This window comes from Emydura macquarii, unplaced genomic scaffold, assembly GCF_026122565.2.
Source record: "Emydura macquarii macquarii isolate MOO-44397 ecotype Brisbane River unplaced genomic scaffold, CSIRO-AGI_Emac_v2 contig_3328, whole genome shotgun sequence".
NCBI lineage: Eukaryota > Metazoa > Chordata > Testudines > Chelidae > Emydura > Emydura macquarii.
In genome coordinates, this window is record NW_027133465.1 from 8,001,788 (window position 1) to 8,024,029 (window position 22,242).

General features: G+C 39.7%; 1 protein-coding gene across 2 annotated transcripts in view; it reads left to right on the top strand.

Annotated features, from left to right (window-relative positions):
• The window catches only part of PGM2L1 (phosphoglucomutase 2 like 1), a 74,082-nt gene extending 52,062 nt beyond the window's left edge, over positions 1-22,020 (top strand). The window contains exons 5-14 of one of the 2 annotated variants that reach the window (XM_067533327.1): positions 296-379; positions 1,190-1,383; positions 2,586-2,775; positions 2,952-3,049; positions 3,755-3,935; positions 7,523-7,616; positions 9,692-9,821; positions 12,432-12,621; positions 13,628-13,761; positions 15,157-22,020. In XM_067533327.1, the coding sequence (XP_067389428.1) occupies positions 296-379; positions 1,190-1,383; positions 2,586-2,775; positions 2,952-3,049; positions 3,755-3,935; positions 7,523-7,616; positions 9,692-9,821; positions 12,432-12,621; positions 13,628-13,761; positions 15,157-15,259 (1,398 nt within the window). In that variant the 3' untranslated portion in view covers positions 15,260-22,020. The remainder of the gene's footprint in view (positions 1-295; positions 380-1,189; positions 1,384-2,585; positions 2,776-2,951; positions 3,050-3,754; positions 3,936-7,522; positions 7,617-9,691; positions 9,822-12,431; positions 12,622-13,627; positions 13,762-15,156) is intronic. The other variant, XR_010917178.1, reaches the window with a different exon arrangement.
• The last annotated feature ends 222 nt before the right edge of the window (positions 22,021-22,242 follow it).

Genomic DNA, 22,242 nt, shown 5'->3' on the forward strand with positions numbered 1-22,242 from the left:
GTTTTTGTTTAAAAATTGTGTGCCTGGGAGTACTTCTGGAAGATTATCTGTTTTGGAAGTGTATTATGAGAATGTTAATTTAACAGAGTAACTCTGATCATGCTCTCTCTCACACAATCCATTGCTGATAACAGAACACAGTGTGCTGGTTATCCAATTCTACAAATAATATCTTTGAAATCAGCTGATGAAATTTTAAGAATCTGTATTACTTCCCCCTTAACTGGCTTTTACACCTTCATTACTTTGGAGCTGACAAGAGTACAAATAAACTTTAATTGCTTTTGTCTTTCAGCCCTATGCTGTTCAACAGCTCAAAGCTGTAGCTGGTGTGATGATTACAGCATCCCATAACCGTAAGGAGGACAATGGATACAAGGTAAGCCCTGTGCTCTTAATTTCGTTAATTTGTGACGAGTAAATTGATTTATCAAGTATATCTAGTGTATGTCACCTAGATGCTGCAGCGACTGGCACTTTGTAAATACGTAATATATGTCGTTTCATCTGGAGTGTTTCTATCTATACCCATTAGAAGGAAAAATCATTTCACATAATTGGTTGTTTGCTCTATTTTGTTGGGTTCTGAATTATACCACCAGTTTTCTGAGAACAGAAGCAAGGAAGTTTCCACTTTAAAGTCCACTATAGGTCTTGAATACAGATGAGGGCAAAGTTTGTAATTCTGTTCCTATGCCATTCATTACAGAGACACTACTCTACTCAACAGCTGAAGTAATGTCTGAAGTAGTTAAAGTATTTTCCCTCCCCAAGCTCTCGTTCATCTATTATCTAAAAATGAGAAGGGGGGGAGGGTTAAAGGAAGCAGAATATTATAAAAGTGGCAGTTGGTTTTTTTCATGTTGGACTTTGAGATTAATATTTTAAAACATAGGTGCATGACTTTAGGCATCCATAGTCTGATTTAATTGGAGGGCATGGGTGATCAGCAACTCTGAAATCAGGTCCCCCTAATTATGAATTTACATGTCTAAAATTAGATACTTGAAAACTTTGGCCTGAGTGATCCTGAAGGTTCCTGAGTACTAGACCAGTCTGATATTGTGCTTTGCAACATGTTTCTTGTTTACTATAAGACCTTATGTAATCATAAGATCATGTGGCTTTATAAAGGTTCAATCTCATCCATTTAACACTCAGTTCTAAATGTCAGTTTTTTCTGTGCTAGGTTTATTGGGAAAATGGAGCTCAGATCACAGCTCCTCATGACAAAGAGATCCTAAAATGTATAGAAGAATGTGTTGAACCATGGAATGGTTCCTGGAATGAGAATCTAGTCGACACCAGTCCTCTTACACAAGATCCTCTGGAGGAAATTTGTAAAAGCTATATGGAGGATCTGAAAAAGATCTGTTATCACAGGTACTGAATGAGAAAAATATAACTTCCATACTCTAACCAAGGGCTCACTTCAGAAACTTGTCAGTGTAATGGTTTCTGACCAGCAATGACAAATCTAGGTCCAACTTTAAAAATAGGGGTTAGAAAAGCACTATATACAAGTGTTTCTCAACAACTGGTCCATGGACCGAGACTGGTCCCTGAGATCTCCCTGAAACAGTATAGGAAACCTGAAATCTCCCTGACACAGTATAGGAAGCCGGTCCCTCGTATCAAAAAGGTTGAGAAACACTGCTATGTACAATCAACTTTGGCGGGGATTGTGAATGGACTAAATTAATGGGGGTTTGTACATCTTTTCTGTGTTATATTTTTGTGCCCCACATGTAGTGATTTCATTACCTTAAATCAGGCGATGTAGCCATTGCCTTCTGCTTTTGCCATGCAGAGCAGGCTGACTCACTGTTGTTGGGGCTGCACTTCCTGTCTGTAGCTGGCAATATGCACTGCTTATGGCAGGAAAACTTTTCTGACTCACTTCCATCCGCTTTGTTTTCCTGTTTCGTTGTCTGTTTCCCCTTCCATCTTATCTCTTTGCATTACTATAAATGCTTCCTAGCATGACTAGGGTTAGATCCTACCATCTAATGATCTGCAACTCAGATACAATCTCCTCTAATCACATACTATGCTGTGAAGTCTCTTCATTGCCACACTCGCCCATACAATTCCGGATCCTGAAATGAACCTTCATGATCAAGTGGATTTACAGTGTTTTGATTTTGGCTATTTCAGCTGTGGGGCCTTCAGAAAGAAGGTGCAAAGTCAGGAGTGGGTGAAATACAAATAAAGTGGTTAGGATTGAAGCTTGTGTAAAGCATAGGGACGGGAGTAGGAAGAACTGAGGGAACGAACGTAGGCAAGGGCAGATTTGGGATAAAGTTCTCAAGGTGCTGATAAAGAGCATGAGTATGATGCAGAGGGAAGTAAATGTCTCATTTTTAGGGACTTTCAACAGCACAGCAGCAAAGTAGAGTAAAGATCCCAGTTTCCAGAGTGAGGAAGAAGTGAGCCAGCAATTTTTATTGAATGCCTAAAGTTAAGACTTTACTTTTCACACCTTCTTTTAAGGCACCTTAGACATCTGGAGAAAGGGCATTTTTACTATAAACTTCAGTCACCTTATCTTGGAATGTTAATTGAAAGCTGCTTTTCCTTTCCAGGGAGCTGAACACAAAGACCAACTTGAAATTCATTCATACATCTTTCCATGGCGTTGGACATGACTATGTCCAGTTGGCTTTTAAAGCATTTGGTTTTAAGCCTCCTATTCCAGTGCCTGAACAAAAAGATCCAGATCCAGATTTTTCAACTGTTAAATGTCCAAATCCTGAAGAAGGAGAGTCTGTGCTGGTATTTATTTCTTTAGTTCAGTCACTTTGTTTTGCAATTGGGTTTCCACTTGTTTTGAAACGTTAATGTAATAAAGCCAGAGACCTGGGGGTGTGTGAATTTCAGCAGAGTTAATACACTTGAGGTCTACAATGAATTTGACTATCTCTATATAATGGCTAAATGGCATTTTTCAGGAGTTGTCTCTAAGGCTTGCAGAGAGAGAAAGCGCCAGAGTGGTGGTGGCCACTGATCCTGATGCAGACAGATTGGCTGTGGCAGAACTCCAAGAGAAGTAAGAAATGGGATCTTTCGTTTTAACTTTGCCTTTGAGAAAAGGAGGGAGAACTAGCTGCTCCATCCTCTACTGATTGTCACTTAGATTTACCACTTTACTACACTATCCCTAGCATATTTAATCATATTGAGATTTTTTTTTACTGGTAAAGGCTTCATCTTTTCCTATGTTTTTATCTAAATGAGACATTTTAAGCAAGAATAGTTCAACCCTTTCACTACAACTCTGTCATGGAGAGTGATTGTAAACATAGCACCTTTGATGACTGTACACGTTTACTACCCTTTGACTCCTGCTAGCTCTGCTGAACCAGTACAGCTATGGGAGAGTGAGCTGGATGCTATTCAGCACACTTGAATTCTCAACAGAATTGTTAATTTATTCCAATAGCAAGGCCAGATCCTAGCCACACCTTCTCTAGTACATCCCCATTGAAGACAAAGAAATTGCACAGGTGTAACTAAAGGTGGAATGTGGACTGCAGATACATTATTATTAGTGATAGGTTTTTTCTGGTTCATTTATCTTGCTTGAAGGGCTGGTAACAGGGAAACAACACTTCTTTTTACTTGTAAACAGAGAAAATTTGGTCTTGAAACTATTGAGACCAGGCAACGCTGAGCTCTGTTGGTGTGCTGTTTGCAGAGCTGCGTTTCAGGCTAGAATGATGTATTAAACTGTCCACTGTCATCCTGTTTGCAGTGGTCGTTGGAAGGTGTTCACTGGCAATGAGTTAGCAGCTTTGTTTGGGTGGTGGATGTTCAGGAGCTGGAAGGCGAACAGCTACAAAGAAGCTGATGTGAAGAATATTTACATGTTAGCAACCACAGTCTCCTCTAAAATTTTGAAGGCGATTGCACTTAAAGAAGGATTTCACTTTGAAGTAAGTATGGTTTGTGTAGTGTTTGTCTTCTAATCACCAGGTGTTATATTCAGGAGGAATATAATAGCCATTGCTATAATAATTAATAGTCTTGGGTTTTCATGTAGCCTCATTACCTCCACTTCCAAAAAAGCACAGACACAAATTACTCTTTGCTGCTGTTTACTGGAGATTTTTACTCAATGCTTCTTTTGGGACTGCCAGTTTACCCATTAGATCTCATTTGTCTACCTTGCAGACTAGCATGTGCATTGCCTGGTAATCCATGTTGCTGAGTATGCAGACTGTAATGTCTGTCTCTCTGAAGACCTGGGAGGTGTTCTTGAGAGAGGCGGTATGATACACCCTAGCCTTAAAGGATTGCAAGATTAATTTTTAGGTCCAGTATCCTAAGATGGGTCGAATAGCTCAAGCCTTTGCCTTGAGGAGGGGAATCCCTTTTTATTGGAAATGCCACAGCTTCTCTCCTTCCCCAACACAGAGAGCTTGCTGCAAAAACTGTTGCTTGCTTAGCTCTATGACATGAAACCTATTCGGTGGGTTTAAATTGATTTGAACAGTATTTTTATTTTAATTTGGCACTTGAGGTTTTTGAACTAGATTTTAGTTAAAAATTGTAATAACTTGATTGGGAATCTTCTACACTGTAAATACCTTTTTATTTTGTGCCTCTTCCTCAATGGTTACATTAAAAATGTGGAGGTGCTATGAAGGAAACAGCTTTTCTTGTAGATCCTGCACAAACCATGGATCGGATTCCTAGAGCTCTGTGAATATCAGCAGGTGATGCAAGTGCACAAAAAACATGTTTGACATAATCTACTAAATAAGATTCAGGTGTCTTGTCAGATGAGTCCAAATGAAAACCCTAGAAAGTTTTTACTGCCAATTTTTCCAAACAATGAAGAGAAAAAAAATCCTAAAAGCTGTACAAAATGACTATGCTATGGCGCTGTTAATCAACTTACATGTTGTTGCCCTCCAGTGAACATTCTGGAGTACATCACTAAATATTGTCTTTTGAGATGGAAAACATTGATTCTAGAAATAGATAATCAATCTATAATTTCTCTCCTGTTAGCTATCACAATTTCCAGACTTTAAAAATACTAATCTGATTTGAAACCTTTATTGTTATAAATCAGTCATAATACAGGATTTTCCCTTTTTGTAGGTACAGAGTAATATTTCTCTCACCAGTACTGCTGCTATATCATTACCAGTTAACCTTATACTTCTGTCAGATCTCTTAGAGAGAGATTTTAGCTTTCTACTGTGCCTGTTTGCCAGATTCTGTTCCACGGGGCTCTTCATAAGAGCTAAACCTTTTTTTGTGGGGGTTATTACAAATATATTTTTTATTTTTGCTTACATATGCAATAGTGAAACCTATTCTGAAACACCGTGCCTTAGATTCATAGTCTAAACTGAGTGTTGGACTCTTTATTTGCTGGGCTTAACCAGATTGTGCTGGGTTTAAATATGGCTAATTGACATAACAGCTTATATTGGGATCTTACTCTTAGCTTTAGAAAGGAGAATAAACTCTGGCAAATCAAGTGTAAAAGCCTATTAACACAGGCCAAGAAAGCAACTAGCTGAGGACAAAAACTAACAGCAAAAACTTCAAGTACATTAGAAGCAGGAAGCCTGACAAAGAATCAATGGGGTCATTGGATGATCCAGGTGCTAAAGCAGCGCTCAAGGAAGACAAGGCTATTGCGGAGAAGCTAAATTAATTCTTTGCATCTGCAGTGAAGATCAAGGATTTGAGGGAGATTCCCACACCTGAGCCATTCTTTTAGGTGACAAATCTAAGGAACTGTCCCAGATTGAGGTGTCAATAGAGCAGGTTTTGGAACAAATTGATAAATGTAAACAGTCACCAGGAGCAGATGGTATTCACCCAGGGGTTCTGAAGGAACTCAGATATGAAATTGCAGAACTACTAACTGTGGTATGTAAACTATCGCTTAAATCAGCCTCTGTACCAAATGACTGGAGGGTAGCTAATGTGACACTGATTTTAAAAAAAGGCTCCGGAGTCGATGCTGGCAATTACAGGCTGGTAAGCCTCAATTCAGTTCCAGGCAAATTGGTTGAAACTATAGTAAAGAACAGAATTATCTGGCACATGGGTGAACATGATATGTTGGAAGAGACGGCACAGCTTTTCTAAAGGGAAATCATGCCGCACCAATGTATTGGAATTCTTTAAGGGAGTCAGCAAGCATGTGGATAATGGAGATCCAGTGGCTATAGTGTATTTGGACTTTGAGAAAGCATTTGACAGAGTCCTTCAAAGGCCCTTAAGCGAAGTAGGCAGTCCTGGGGTAAAAGGAAAGGTCTTCTCATGGACCGGTAAAAGACAGGAAACAAAGGGGTAGGTGGGAATAAATGGTCATGTTTCACAGTGGAGAGAGGTGAATAGTGAGGTCCCCCAAGGATTTATACTGGGACCTGTGCCGTTCAATATATTCATAAGTGGTCTGGAAAAAGGGGTAAAGAGAAGAAGGAATCTCACTAAACAGGGTGACTAAGTGACAAAAATGGCAGATGAAATTGAATATTGATAAATGCAAAGTAATACACATTGGAAAATATCATTCCAACTACACATACAAAATGATGGGGTATGAATTAGCTGTTACCACTCAGGAAAGAGATCTTGGAGTCATTGTGGACAGTTCTCTGAAAACATCCACTCAATGGGCAGCAGCAGTCAAAAATACTAATGTAAGGAACCTATAAGAAAGGGACCAATAAGACAGAAAATATGCCTACCCCTTGGATACTGCATGCAGTTCTGGTCACCCCATCTCAAAAAAGATATATTAGAATTGGAAATGGTACAGAGAAGGGCAACAAAAATGATTAAGAGATGACTGAGAAGGTATGATAGAGACCTATAAAATCATGAATGGTGTGGAGAAAGCAAATAAGGAAGGGTTGGTTAGTTCCCCTTCACTTAACACAAGAACTAGGGGCCACCCAGGGGAAATTAATTGGCAGCAGGCTTAAAATAAATATAAGGATTATTTCTTCACACAATGCACAGTCAACCTATAGAACTTGTTGCCAGGAGATTTTTGTGAAGGCCAAAAGTATAGCTGGCTTCAAAAAATAATTAGGTACATTCCTGGAGGATAGGTCCATCAGTGGCTATTAGCCAAGATGGTCACAGATGCAACCCCATGCTCTGGTTGTCCCTAAACCTCTGACTGCCAGAATCTGAGACTGGTCGACAGGGGATAGGTCAGTTGATAAATTGCCCGGTTCTGTTCATTCCCTGTGGTGCATCTGGCACTGGGCTAGATGGACCATTGGTCTGACCCAGAATGGCTGCTCTTATGTGTATTTGATTTACCAGCATTCTTTGGTCCTGTTGATCATGAGGTCCTTTTGCATCATTTTACCTTTTGAGATTTTCTGACATTCCAGACCTTGTTCTTAAGACTTGAAAGAAGAAAGCATCCTGAGGTGAAAGGTGTTAATTTTATGTGAAAGCGGCAAATGTTCCCCTTGTTCCCTGATACTGTTGTATTGAAAAAATGTAGCTTTAACAAGGTGACCTCTTCGTTTTTCAGGAAACACTGCCTGGTTTTAAATGGATTGGAAGTAGAGTAAAAGATCTCCTAGACAATGGAAAAAAAGTCCTTTTTGCATTTGAAGAATCTATTGGTAGGTAAAATAATATATTTTGTTCTAAAATATCTTAATGTGGAAGCTAGTAAACCAATATTTTGATGCTAATGTATGTTGGTTGTGACAAGGAATCCCATAAGATTTGTTTCTCTTTAGTCTTCCTCTTTGCCATTCTGTTTCGTTGATATTTCGTTGATATTTCGTTGATATTTCGTTGATATTTCGTTGATATTCGTTGATAACGTTGATATTTTATCTTTAACAAAACGCAGACTATTACTGTCAGACCAAATGCTTTGTGGATGCTACTGATCTACTGTTGAGTCACATTGGGGTCCCACACTGGGGGACCGTGGCACTGTTTAAGCTTTCTAACAAGACAATCTGAAGAGCTGTGTATCCATACAAAATCATTTTGGGCCAGAATTAAACTGTCTAGTTTTCAGTTCACTCAATAACATTCTCTGTAATGGATGTTGGATTTTGGCTTTGCTTTGCTTTTTTCTTTACTTTTTGCTTACTGAGCCACTTAATGACTCTGTTTTTGGTAACCTTACTGAAAAGTAAACTAATCTAGATATGTTCAGATACTGTCACTTAACACTGTCCTTTGAGAGAACTTCAGAAATCTGTGGTGTCTGACAATAGATTTATTCTCCCAGAACTAACTGTACCCATTAACCAACTGCTAGCTCAACTAAAGCTCCATACTGGTGCATCCTTGTGTTAGGTTCCTGTCTCCAATGCAGGGTCCTCTTTCCTATGTCCATGATGTACAAAGTAATTTCCATACTTGCTCAGACTAATGATCCATGTAACCTAGTATTCCATCTCCAACAGTGGTCAGTACCAAATGTTTCAGAGCAAATTGTAAGAAACCTAGTCGAGTACAGTTATGAAGTAGCCTGCCCATGGTGGTGTACGGAAGGTTGCATAATTTTTTCTACACAACAGTCATTTAGCGGTTTGTTTGTGCCTGGTATTTTCAAAGAAGCTGAAGGGAGTATTCTTTCCAAAAACTGCTTCTATCTTATCTAAAGTTCCAATGAATAGCAGATTGGAGAGTAACAGATGTTTTTGTAAAGCACTCTCTAAAACACTAAAGAGACCTGCTGGGTGAGGTAATATCTTTTATTGGACCAACTTCTGCTGATGAAAGAGACAAGCATTCTAGCTACACAGAGCTCTTCTTCAGGATCATCTGTGTAGCTTGAATGCTTGTCTCTTTCATCAACAGAAGTTGGTCTAATAAAAGACCCTCACCTACCTTGTCTCTCTAATATCCTGGCACCAATACAGCTATAACATCTCTAAAACATGTTAAGTAACTTATACCTTTATAGCTGACAATTCTTCTATAGTATCATTCATTTGAGGCTCTCTGAGCACTTCACAAACAAACCCTCTTGACAACCCTTAGAGGTAGATAAGGACTACAGAGGGAGCACTTCGGTTATGGAAATTCAGCCACCTCTTGGATGGAACATGGCAGCTGATTAGCAACACATAAAAACAGTGTAGCACAAGAAGTATATCCAATTAAAAGTAAAAGTGGAGTTTAGGGAAGCAGAGTGCAATTATCTAAGTTGGATTGGACACAGGCCTACTTTGAACATCCCTGAATTTGCGTAAAATGTAGAGAGACCTTTAACAACTACAAGGAGTCAAGACCTCTATTTTAGATCTCCTCCAAAAGACGACATATCTGGCAGCCTTTTGGGGGCATTGATTCACGATTGACTTGTAGGACTAGTGCTGTTTATTAAATCACTGGCAACATTTCTTGCAGCACATAAGTGTACTTACTCAAACCAACCCAGCTTAGTGTGCGAGATCTGAGAGGGAATATAGCATGATAAGGCTATAGGCTTCCGTCTACCTGAAACTGATAGGGCATTCCATGTATCTTCCCACCCCCATAACTCTTACACTGGCTAGCTTATCGGGCAGATGAGTGTAGCATATGCATCAATAGAATGGCAATATTTGGACATGTGTTTAGTCTTATGTGCACAAAGGGCATCTGAAGTTTAACACTTCACCCAAGTAAACAAATGGAATTGGAAATCTATGGAGAGAACTGCTCTGAAAACTAGTCTTGTGATTGTCAGGTTTCATGTGTGGCACATCAGTGTTGGATAAGGATGGCGTGAGTGCAGCTGTGGTTACAGCTGAAATGGCATCTTATCTGGAAACCAAGAACCTAACATTGGCACAGCAACTAACTGAAATATATGAAATGTAAGTTCTGTTTTTTAACATGCTCTACTTTATGATTTTTTCTGAGCTTTGCATAATCTATCAAACATAATTTCCTAAAGCTATCAAATTCATAATAGTATCTGTCACTTGCTAATAGGACACATTTTCTTCTATAAAAATGAGTGCAATATAAAACATTAATACCATTATAAGTATAAACTGGATTAATATGCATTAAATGTATGTATTGTTCAGAAAAATATGATGCCTGTCAACTGTGTTTGATACAGATAACATAGTGATTAGGAGATGGGGAAGAAGGACAATATAAAAACCTAGGCTGCTAGAATAAATATGAAAAAGACCTATTAGCAAGGATTGTGTTCTTAGTTAATTATCAGTTTAGTCAATCTGCTGTTAAATGAGTTAAATTATACACTTCTGCCTAATAATGTTTGCTTGTTTAAACATCTTGCAAGAGAAGTTCTGACCTCTTGTTGAGATTCTTCTCATGTTGTAGTTAAGGAGGGAGGACAAATGAAGTATAAAAGTCTGGGCAGAATCAAGAGGTGTGGAGGGACCAAATACAATCGCATAGTATATTCTTGATTTTCAGAAAATCACAAGAATTTTTTCAAAATTCACAATGAGCTCTGCATCTGAAAACTTATTGTTAAAATAAATGTCTCTGGGACACAGTTTAAAAAAAAAAAAAAAAAATGTTAACTACTTGTTGTAATTGGATCTGATGAGTCTTTATAGTGTGGGCCTTACTTGGGGATGGTTTTAGAGAAAAGCATTAGGTATAAAACACCTAGACTTGCTGGAATCACAATTTAAAAATCTCTTTGGATTACTTCAGCTCTTCCTCTCTTTGAGGGAGATAGCAAATGGCATACAGGTCACGTTGGAGGCTAGTCCTTAAGAATGCAGGAGGCCCAGTCTGCTCTGCACTGGCATCTAAAAGTTTCTGTAAGAGCAGAGTTTTGCCCTGGGTCTGTCTCTAGACAAAATGATCTCTTCTCCCACTGTTAGGCTATGTGTTGGTTGTCCTCCCTTCTGTATTTTAGTGGTGCTCTCTGTATATCTTTGTAAAGTGCTTGGAGTATAAACTGACAATTTATGCCTCTTTATTCATTGTGGAACACAAGGCCCTCATCACTGCCGTCCATCTTTAACACTCTCTTGCTGCAGGCTTAGCTTCTGCCTATGTTGTGCTAATAGATTTCAGTTCTCCTCCTGCTGTGCTTTTCAAAGTTGTTCTTGGGTTACATCATTGTCTTTTTCTCTGAGGATTCCAGTCCAGCATATGTCTTGCTATGTTGTTTGGTTCTTTCCTCCATGTGTGTCCTCCTCATTCTATTTTGTTCCATAATTTCCCATTGGGCTTTAAAGATGCTATATAAAAATAAAAAAAAAAAAAAAATTACTTTGGGGATGCTAAGAAAATACCTCTTTAATTGAAGTGTTTGCTAGTGAACAGATTAAAACAGCTTGGTTTGGATTAGTTAGGCTCTACCCTGTGATGGTTTATCAAATATAGTGACCACTTAAAGGAATAATTGAAACCCTTGAAACTTGTAGTTAAATCAGAGACACTGGTACATATTCATTTCAAGATCTGAAATTCTGTTTGTATCAATATTTAGTGAACTACTACTTCACCAGTATCTTATTTTTCCAGATACCCAAGCGAGACTGGGGCTGTGTTACGCTAGGTGCTGTATAAACACATAGGTTTCCAGGGTGCTTAGCTTCTAAAAAGGAAGTGACAGTCATCTATTTAATTTGAAAATAAATTTGCTGTCCTTGCTATGGCCTGTTGATTAGCCTTTGTTTTTAAATATCTCCCATCTGCATCTGGCCACTGTTCTGAGTGCTGTTGAACTGAGTTCAGTCTGCCACGTGGATTGTGGCAGAACTGACTCAGCACAGCAGGATTGGAGAAGTAATACTGGCAAGGGCAACATAGAGGCAGGACGTTTGCAATATCTTTCCAAAGGAACAGTGGGAAAAGTGGAACAGAATGCAGTAGGAGGTGAGGAAGGGTTGGTGTGGCAAGAATTAGACTACTCTTTGGGGCCAGAAAGGAGCAGTTAAAGGAGTGTATGGAAACTGGGGGCCCAAGGAAGAATACAGGCTTACAGATCAGACCAGGGATAGCAACACGGGGATAGGCATTGGATCGGGTCTCTACTCCGAGCACAGTTTTCCGGCCTCCAAACAGGGATGCTATATTTTTAGTGGTATGAATTTCAGGTAATTCTCTCAACTGGGTTTAGTCCATTTCTGTGACTATGGAGGGTTACTGTACATTATTGTCCTTTGTTACTGACCCTCATTTTAGGTTGAATTGGTGAAGTTCAGTGATTTTGGGTCTGCAAACAGGCTGAGACAGCCATGCATCATTTTACATTGTCTAGGCTATCATTTAAAACCGAAAGATCTTGAAATGTTATAAAAAGTAAGCTTGGGTTCTGAAAAATGCAGTGAAATCTACTTGAAGTCCCAGGTATGTCTGTGTAATACTATGCATGCTCATGAATGTGAATCATGATCACTGTTCTCAATAACTGATCATCACTCTGTTGTCTTAAAGTGTGCATAAGACTTTGACTCTTGTAATTAAAAGAATATTTTTCCTTATAGGTATGGACATCACATTTCCAAGACCTCCTATTTTTTGTGCTATGACCCTCCTACTATCAAAAGGATATTTGAAAAGCTTCGGAATTTTGATTCCCCAAAATCTTATCCAAAATCTTGTGGCGGTTATGGTATATTACATGTACGGGATGTTACCACTGGGTATGATAGCAGCCATCTTAATAAGAAATCGGTGAGTTTCATAATACTTTGAGGAAAAATTAGTCTAGTGACTAACATTTTAACGCTTTGACACAAGGTGTTTTCTGAGCCTGTGAAAGTACATTAACATAGGTTGATTTTATGATGCAGAAAGATGCCATACATCCAGTATTTGGGATATAAACTTAGGGCTTGTCTATGCTTAAAACACCACAGGGGCACAGCTGCACCTCTGTAGCACTTCAGGGTAGACCCTACCTACACTGACAGGAGGGTTCTTCCATCGGCAGAGGTAATTCACCTCCCTGCGAGACCATAGCTAGGTAAATGAAGAATTCTTATACACTGTGTTTTCTTGAAAATACAGTGATATAGACAGTTAAATCCAGCACATTAATTAAAGTCTGTCTTTTAAGTTACTTTGAAGCTACTGTGCTTTTCTGTAACTTAAATTAGTTTCCTTTAATCAGCATCTTGAATAAAACTTGGTCATAAACTGTGATATCACCTCTGTGTTTCATTTACAGCTGAAAGTTTAAAACCACAGAGGTGATACCACAGTTTATGACCAAGTTTTATTCAAGATGCTGATTAAACGAAACTAAAAATTTAAGTTACAGAAAAGCACAGTAGCGTCAAAGTAATTTAAACACATTTGATTTAAAGGATACCATCAGTGGATAAAAATCTTTAATATTAAACAATTGAAGTATCAAATAATTTTTTTAAAATTTCCACTGATACCCGTATTTAATTAAATTAATTTTGTACATGGATAATTAAGGCCTGGTCTATACCAGAAAATTAGGTTAGTTTAACTAAGTCAGTCAGGGTTGTGAAAAATCCACACCCCGGAGCAACGTTGTTAAGCCAACCCTAAATCCCCAGGTAGACAGCACTCGATGGGCGGAAACTAATTTCTCATATTGATCACTTGTTTGCACTGTCTTAGTTTGTATGCAGTACATGTAACTTAGTATAGCAGGGAGGAGAGATGCATATCGATTGTACAGATTAAAATGATGTTGTTCCATTAGGTGTTGCCTGTGAGTAAAAACAGTCAAATGATCACCTTCACCTTTCAAAATGGGTGTGTTGCCACTCTCCGGACAAGTGGAACTGAGCCAAAGATCAAGTACTATGCAGAGATGTGTGCACCACCTGAGCAGAGGTGAGGATTTCCCCTTCCCACATGGCTGAACACTAGGTTTGCTGAATCTGTCTGTTCTCTACAATCTTTAGTCCTTTTGCTTGAATGGCCAGTATTTTTGAACGGTGAGTGATGGAGCTGCACCTTCATCATTCAAGTCTATGGAAAACTCTCTTGGTATGCCCAGTAATCCGCTAGCAAAGGCACTATCACTGCCCTGGAGAGCATACAGACTAACTTAACATGACGCCAATACAAAGAAACAGTTTAATTTTAATTTTGAAGAATTAGACATTCAAATGGATAAGAAGAGTATCTGCATTCACTCTCCAGGACAGAAATTAGAAGGGCTATATTAAGCCTTTCTACTCCAAGGTGTAAGATGATCAGCAGCTGCAGATCAGAAAGGCACTTCCTCCTTTGATGTAATAGCACTGCACAACTAGGAGAATGAGGTAGAATTCCTCCCTCTGAAGCCTTATTCATTGGTCACCATCAGGAACTGATTACCATGCTAGATGAAATGCTGCTCTGTTTCAATGGTAATTTGTATTTTAAGTCTTTGAGGGTTGGTGACCTTTAAAGAGCAACCAGTCTCTTGCCAGTTCCGAGGCAAGGTCAAAATGACCAAAACTGATCTAAACAGGACACAAACTAATTGGACCTACTTAAAATCAGATTGAGTCAGTTCGTCTTGCGTCCAGTGGAAATATAACATACAGTGGGGGTAGCAGGAGAGAAGGATATGTGTCTTTAGAGACATGCTGTTCTCTTGAATGGAGTTGGTCTTGATTTATCTTCCCTTGTGCTTTCATTTAATTAGATTTCATAGGGGTTAAGGCCACAAGAGGATCACTAGATCATCTAATCTGATCATCTGTCTATCGCAGGCCCTTAAATTTCACCCAGTTACCCCTATATTGAGCCCAGTAACTGGTTGGACTAAAGCATATCTTCTAGAAGGGCAGCCAGTCTTGATTTGAAGACTCCAAGACTGAGAATCCACTACTTCCCTGATGGTTTGTTCCAATGGCTAATCCCCCTCAGTGTTTCAGATCTGTGCCTAATTTGAATGTGTCTGGCTTCAGCTTCCAGCCATTAGTTCTTGTTACGCCTTTCCTTGCTAAAGGGCTCTTTAATTTAGCGCACAATATTGTCTCCCTGTGAAGGTACTTGTATACTGTAATCAAGTCACCTCTCAATCTTCTGTTTTGTAAAGTAAACAGATTGAACTCCAAGTCTGGAAGCTCAATAAGTATGAATGTTAAAATTAGCTGAATGGCAAGAGACTTCTAAAGGAAACTTCTGGGTTTTTGAAATCTAATCAAGTTTAGTTCGTTAAAATGTTGTAGCTGCCTTTTTGGGAGTAGATCACTTGATATTACTGTAACTTCTGCCATTGATTTCTCCCTCTAGTGACAAAACCTTTCTGGAAGAACAACTACAGAAAGTCATTGAGGCTTTGATTGAAAATTTTTTGGAGCCCTGTAGGAATAGACTGATCTGGCGCTCCGTGTAGATCTCCTCCAACAGTTTGTTACAGAAGTGACTCCTTGCGCTGTATCATGTGGAACAAAGGAACCAAGAACAGAACTCCATTTAGCATTAATTGTGTGTTTGTGTGTGTGTGTGTGTATTACCTAACTGGCTATATTCTTAAAACCAACAAAGAGGCAGCATCTTTTTGTCAGTTTTCCAATAAAAAGCTATGGCTGACAAATTGATTTGGGGGGAGTTAATATTTACAATTTCCTGTTCTTTTGACCAAAAGACACATGTATGTTAGCATAAGCAGTCAACTCCCATAGTTTAAGATGTAGCACTCCAAAGTGTTAAGACTGCTAAACTCTGATGTAGTGTAAGACACTGGGTTTCATGTTGAATGAACTAATACCTAGCACCTTTGGTTTGAAAAGGCTTGAATTCAAAAAGTTCTGTTAGTCATAAGGGTATTTGAAGGGAATAAGCAGTCATATAAGACTGACAAAATGAGCCAGCTTCTTCATTGCTGTGGAGTATGTAGGTATCATTTACTGTTACAGGTCTTAATTTACAAGTTTGTTCAAATAGAAGTTAGTACTTAAGATTTCTAGTTTAGACAGGTTGTTACAGTATATGTTTTTCAGCCATTTAAATATCCTATTATGAGAGATGCTCTTGGTGCATTGTATTTTTTCTTGTGTATCTTAAAATACTGATGTTTACTTAACGGTGAAACAATAGTGGCAACTCATGCAATTTGATTCGCAGGTTGGCTTTTGATTGATCAAACAGTGCCTTTCCAGGACATCCCAGTCAGGGGAAATAATCTGTCCTTGTCTTGTTTAAATTAGTGATTCTAATCACCAGAGGCCCATTGAGCATAGCTTAATAAATTAACTTTCATTCACCCTATAAAACTCTTCCAAAATATTCTGGATCTCATTCTACATGATCTTAAATTAAAACATCTAATGAATTCTGCTCACTTATGAGAGAGGAAGCTAATGTAGATGAGACTTGGGCTCTGGAGAGTCACCCATTTACTTTCACTTTTCTTCATCGCTTACAATTGCATCTACAAATTAGGTCAAAATGCTGTTGCCTGCCTGCAAATATTCGATCCTTCCTCTAAACTCGTTTTAACCATCCCTTAGTGTAATTTTTTAGCTATTATTCCTAATTAATAACTAGTCCCTTACTCTTTGACTGGAACCTGTTTTTCTTAATGTGGAAAGTCTACAGGAGGCCGCTATTAGCTGAAGTAGCACTGTTATGGGAAAAGTGTATTTTTAAAAGCACACTGCTTACCTATTCAGTGTCTTTTGGATGCTCATATCTCTGGGTGCAGGATAATGCTTGACACTTTCTTCTGCTAAACTGGTGATAGAAACCTCTAAAATAAGAACTGTGATGCTCTGGTCATCTAGCCACCATGGTACTAAAATAATTCAATAGAACAATTGAACACAAAACTACATACTATAGAGTCTAATGCCTAAACATAATGGTTATAGGATGTTAGTAATATATTTTTTGAGTAATCAGCTCTAAATCAGTTTATAGCTGAGTTCATGTAACCCAAGAGGCACTTAAGTTTAAAACATTGTTTGCCACTATTGTTAAACTTTTGAATTTGTCCTCTACTTTATTATACCCTTATAGGTTCCATAGAACAGTGCAGAGCAACGCTGTACATATATATCTGCTTAGCTGAGATAAAGGACAACGGGTTTTCTATTTCTGTGCGGATATTGGATATGTCATGCTGACAGAGGCTTTGCACTATGACCATAAATAAGTATTTTAGCTGTATATGAATGTACATGTGCTGCAGGAAGTTGTCTGTGTTGCACAAATTCTTATTTACAAGCAATATTTATTTATTTTTTATTTTACGTGCGATTTCCAAGTTGTCCACACAGTTGAGTGAAATTTATCTTATGCCAAAAAGGGTTATTTCCCTTGATTATTGTATATTTGTGAGTGCAAATGGGTGAAAGCAATGAAGCTTGAATGCTTTCACAGTATTGCACAGCATTGGAATGTATCCAAAGATATGTGGGACAAGTCTTTTTAAGTTGCTGCTTAGACTGCATTTTTTTCCTGATGGAGATTAAACTTCAGACCTGGTTCTGGTCCCACTAAAATGAGTGGAAGCCGTTGCCTTTAATTTCATTGGCAACAGGATCAAGTTCTTGGGGTTTTGAATCTTTGCTTGTAATTCAGAAGAGAACAATTCATTTTTTTTGTGCATTGCTTGAACAAAGCTAAACATTGTAAAAAGGGTACAGAGTTGTGTATGTGGGTAGGTCAGGTGTGGGTATGGTGTAGCACGTAGAGTTGTGTGAGGCTTTCAGATCTACTTTCCTAGTAGCTGGTTAACCTGAGCATGGTCTGAATCTCATCCAGTATTAGGTAAATCTTAACATGTGCACCAGGCCTTTGAACACTTAAAAGATGCAGGTTTTAAAATGCTTCTGAGACTTGACAAATCTGGTGGAGTTGAGTATCTGTGGCTTTCTTAATTTGATGGTTAGGCCCTTAGTTCTTAAGCAGTATATCAAGGGTGAAATGCTTTTGGAATATGGGCAAGTGGTGAACCAGAATGACTGTATTCTAAGGGTATAATAATTACTGCTGTTTAATCTGCTGCTACCATTGTTTTCCATTGTTGTGTCTAAAGCTTGAAGTGTCCCTACTATTCCATTTGGAAAAGTTGTTTCCTTTCCTCTCTTTTCCTCCCCTCCCCTACTTTTGTTACTGTGAAAGATGATCGTCTTGTTACCTCACTGCTGAGTAACTTTTTGCTGTACCTACTGCCTTAGCACTTTGAACTTGTGCACAATCTCATTTCAGTTATGGGTGTTTTCAGTAGTTTTGTTTGCATTGTAGAAATATTTAAACTGTGTGTCGGGAGGGGAATAATTCTAAACCAAACCAGTTCTTTGTCTGGATGTTTACTGACTTTCCGGTGCTTCCTGTTTATAAGATGTTTAAAGGTTGGTGTGGAACGATTCATCAGGTTACTGTATGATGGAGCCAGTGATTATTTGTTTCTGGCATTTGATTAGTTTCAATCATCATTATTTTTTGTTTTGCACTACTGCATATAGAGGGCCTAATCTTTATCCCATTCAAGTCTGTGGCAGAATTTCCATGGGACTAGGATATGGTCCTTTAAAGTAAGCGTAAGAAATTTGCCAGGCAAGTTGAGACTATTTACAATACACCTCTTCTACTTATCTTTTGTATAAGCACCATCTTTTCAGAATTGGAGTACTTACTCTTCACCCAGTAAAAGGAAATCAAGAGCTGTTACACACCTCCATCAGTGGGTAACATCAGTGCTTGTCACAGCTCTGGAAGAGACGTCTAGTTGCAGCAGGAGAGGATAGCGAAAGCTGTTAAAAATGCACACTCCCCTGCTCTCCTGGCAGTGTAACACTGAATGTGACTGCAGGTAGTTTCTAAAGCAAAATTTAAGTGAACTTCTTATTGTAGTTAGAAGTACAATTACCTCCCCTTCTGTCTTTGCAGTCAGGATGTTTTCCTATTAAAATGGGACTGAATAAATGGAATACACTAAAATGATCTTTCTTAGCTATTGCGGAACCCTAAACAGTTCATCTGCAGAGTTCACTACTTGTGTTTTGATTCAATAAGACTTGAATGGGAATTAAGAAACTTAACCTGGGGTTTTGGCAGAATGAAGCCAACAAGAGAAGGCCGACATTTAATGTGTCTTTAGAATGCAGGCCAATCATGGGCTCCCAGGGCTTTTTATCTTTGTGTACATGGCAGAGGACTTCAGTGAAGGGAAGCAGCCTGAGAGGGAGGCAGTCTTATATTGTGTTGATCTTCCAATCCATTAGTCTGCATTTGTATTTAGTGAAATATCCAGTTTCCCTTTGTGTGTTGAGAAGAGAGCCTTTCCTCTCTGTGTGGCTGGTGCAGGTTGGTTAAATGCTAGCTAACTTTGGTTTGAAGTCTGGGGTAGTTTATTATAATACACAGCAACAACACATAGGGCAGTGTGCAGCTCTGGATGGGTCTTTAAGCTGTTGTATCCCTCCATTCACAGGATGCCAGCTATAATGCTAGCCCTGGCGCTGCAATGCGCAAGTAGCACTGGTCTCTTTAGCCCCCACTCTCACATATGCCAGAATTCCAGGACACAAGTAATTTCAACAATCAAGGAAAAAATCAGGCCAAAGAGGTTGGAAATTTTGAAGAAAACAGCCATGCGTTCCCTGGGGGGGAGGGAGGCAGAACATGCCTGCTCCTTCTCTGACATTCTTCTGCTCTGGAGCCAGTGCCCCCATAGTGTTCCTGAACTCTGCCCTGTACTGGTGTAAGTGTTTCCTCCCTATGGCTGGGGGCAGATGATACTTTATGAAGCACGCTGAATTCATAGATACTTCCTGAAAACTTTTGCACAGAAAGCAAAAGTGTGGACGCTGCTGGCTGCAGATAGGGCAAAAACCCACTCACGTTAAGGTCCTTGACCCTAAAACTGGCTGTGCGTGGGCACACCTCTGCTCCCCCACACAGCCCCATTAATGTGAGATGAGTTCCCCTCCCTCCCCCCTGCACACACATTGCAGGATCCAATTCTATGGGTTTAACTCTACAAGTTGGTGCTTTGAGCTGTATTTGAGACTCCATCTAGGCAGTGTCTGATCTGAAGTGGTAGAAGCATTTGCCAAAACATTGCCCTTCTACCGCAGGAGTAATTCAGCACTACTGAGGGATATTTGTTTTATTGATTTTGACCTAGAATTTTTATAAGGCACAAACATTTGTGAGCACTTCTTACCACACCCGAAGGAAGAGAGAGGTGCTGTTTGCATGGGGAAGCCTGGACACTTCAAGCCCAATTCTGATCTCAGGTTCCCGGTGCAAGTATAGCAGCTATTTCCCATGAATGCTCAATAGCTGATTCTTCCAAGATGACAGCACCCACAATACCTGAACTTACTGTGCTCTCGATCCGGAATCCAGGAGCATTTTAGATCTGTTACCTATTCTTGTTACATTTGTTATCCCAAATGCCTTTTTCTTTTAAGAGATCGGGGTGTATTATAAATACAGACTTGAGAATTTGCACTTTTTTCTGAAGTATTTCTGTATGGATTACTATGTGGATTTAGCTGAATGAAGTGTTGTAACTAATAAAATGTTCTCTTCATAGTAGCAAATCTCCATGTGTGTTTCTTCGGTGTATATTGGAATGTTTCTTTAGCAGTGTGTGTGAATCTGTGTAGAACTGGTTGAATAATGTATGTTATTTAGGAATATTTTAATTGATTAGGGGGGAAAATTGTGGTGTAAACAATTCCTAAATATTTGACTGGTTCCAATCTGAGATACAACGTACAAGTTATGTGGAAGAATACTTACAGTGGTGAAAATATTCCCCATCTCTCTGTTCCCCCGCACCTCCTGCCTCTGCTCCGTCACCTCCTGCCTCCACATCTCCCTATCCCACCTCTTCCTGCCTCCACATCCCCCTGCCCCGTCACCTCTGCCCCCATCCCTCTGCCCTTTCCCCCCACTCCCCTTCTTGCACCCACCCTCCCCATTAGGTCTCTGGGTTTCCCTGGGAGTCTCCCGACTTTGCTGCAGGTCTATGGAGTCGCTGCCTTACTGTCTTCTTTTTATAGGCATGAAGTAACTTAGTCACCCCAGCGTGGGGCCTCGCACATTGGATGGGGCCTCAGAAAGGCACAAAGTGAAAGATGTGGAGCATCACCCTAGCGAAGGTCTTGTGGTGGGGTGGAGCCATAGTTGTGATGGGTGCTGGGAGAGCGCACCCCCGTGTTGGGGGTGTATCATTGCAGCTTGGTGACAAGCTGGGACAGCTGAGGTGAGGGGAAGGGCAGGGTTGTCCAGCCTGGAACAGGTGATGGGCCTCGTTAGTTACAGGGAGGGCAAAGGAACTATCATTAAACACAACAGAGGGAATTGAAAGGAGGCAAGGGCAGACCTGGCTGGGATTTAGCCTGGTCTCTTGGATTCACCCCTCAATCATGGTGCAGAGAGTGTCAAAAGCCCCACAGGAGCCACAAAGCACCTTGGTTTATGTCTCATCAGACAGCACAGATTTCAGCCATATATTAGCACATAGACAAGTTAGATCAAACTTCACTGTGTTTTGCCCAAGCTGTGATTCCCACCGGAGAGGTCCAGGTGCAGTGGGAGGTATGGGGCTGAGTGACCCCCGGGAATGGGCTGTCTCCTCCAGCGCCCCACACACCCTGTTAGCCAGTCTCCAACTACTTTTGGCATTCCCTTTGACCATTCAGTCACCTGGCTTCTCCCCGCATTCACTCACTCTTCTCCGTAGGGAACCATCCTGAACGAGGGATGGTTAGATGAGCTCAGCAGAGCGTCTCTATTTCTGGTTTTTATAACTGTATAGTTCATCAGCGTTGCAATAATTCCCAAATACAATGCTGAGCTTCCTTCTAGCAAACCCTACCATTATCCTAGGAAGTCCACAGCTCAAGGCAATGCTGGCTTGCACATCTTTAAATAAAGGTTCATTAAACCCTCTAAAGAACCCAGTTATTTAACACACAGGACAACATAACTCTATACTGTGGCTCCGTGTTTTCCTCTTTCCTGATGGTGGTGGTAATGAGACTTGTGTTAATTTAGGGTGGATTTTTTTAAAGAATTAAGCTTTGCTGAATATTGTCTGAAAACTGCACCCTTAAATGTCACTCGTTGCTCTGTATTATGTGTTTGCTTGTATTTGTACTTGGAAATGATTAAATATATATTTTCTAAGTGCCAGTAGATGTTGAGTGTCGCTTTCTCATGATATTTAACTTGAAGGCAGTTGTGTGTGGACATTAAGGACCCGCTCCTTACAAAGGTAAATTTACTTAGGTGAGTAGACCTTGAACTCAGTGAGACAACGCACAAGAGTAAAGTTATTCACATGCATGTTTGCGCGGTGAGGCTCTTCGGATTGGAGAAACGTTGATTAAAGGTAGCTGTTTGCAACTTGGCAAA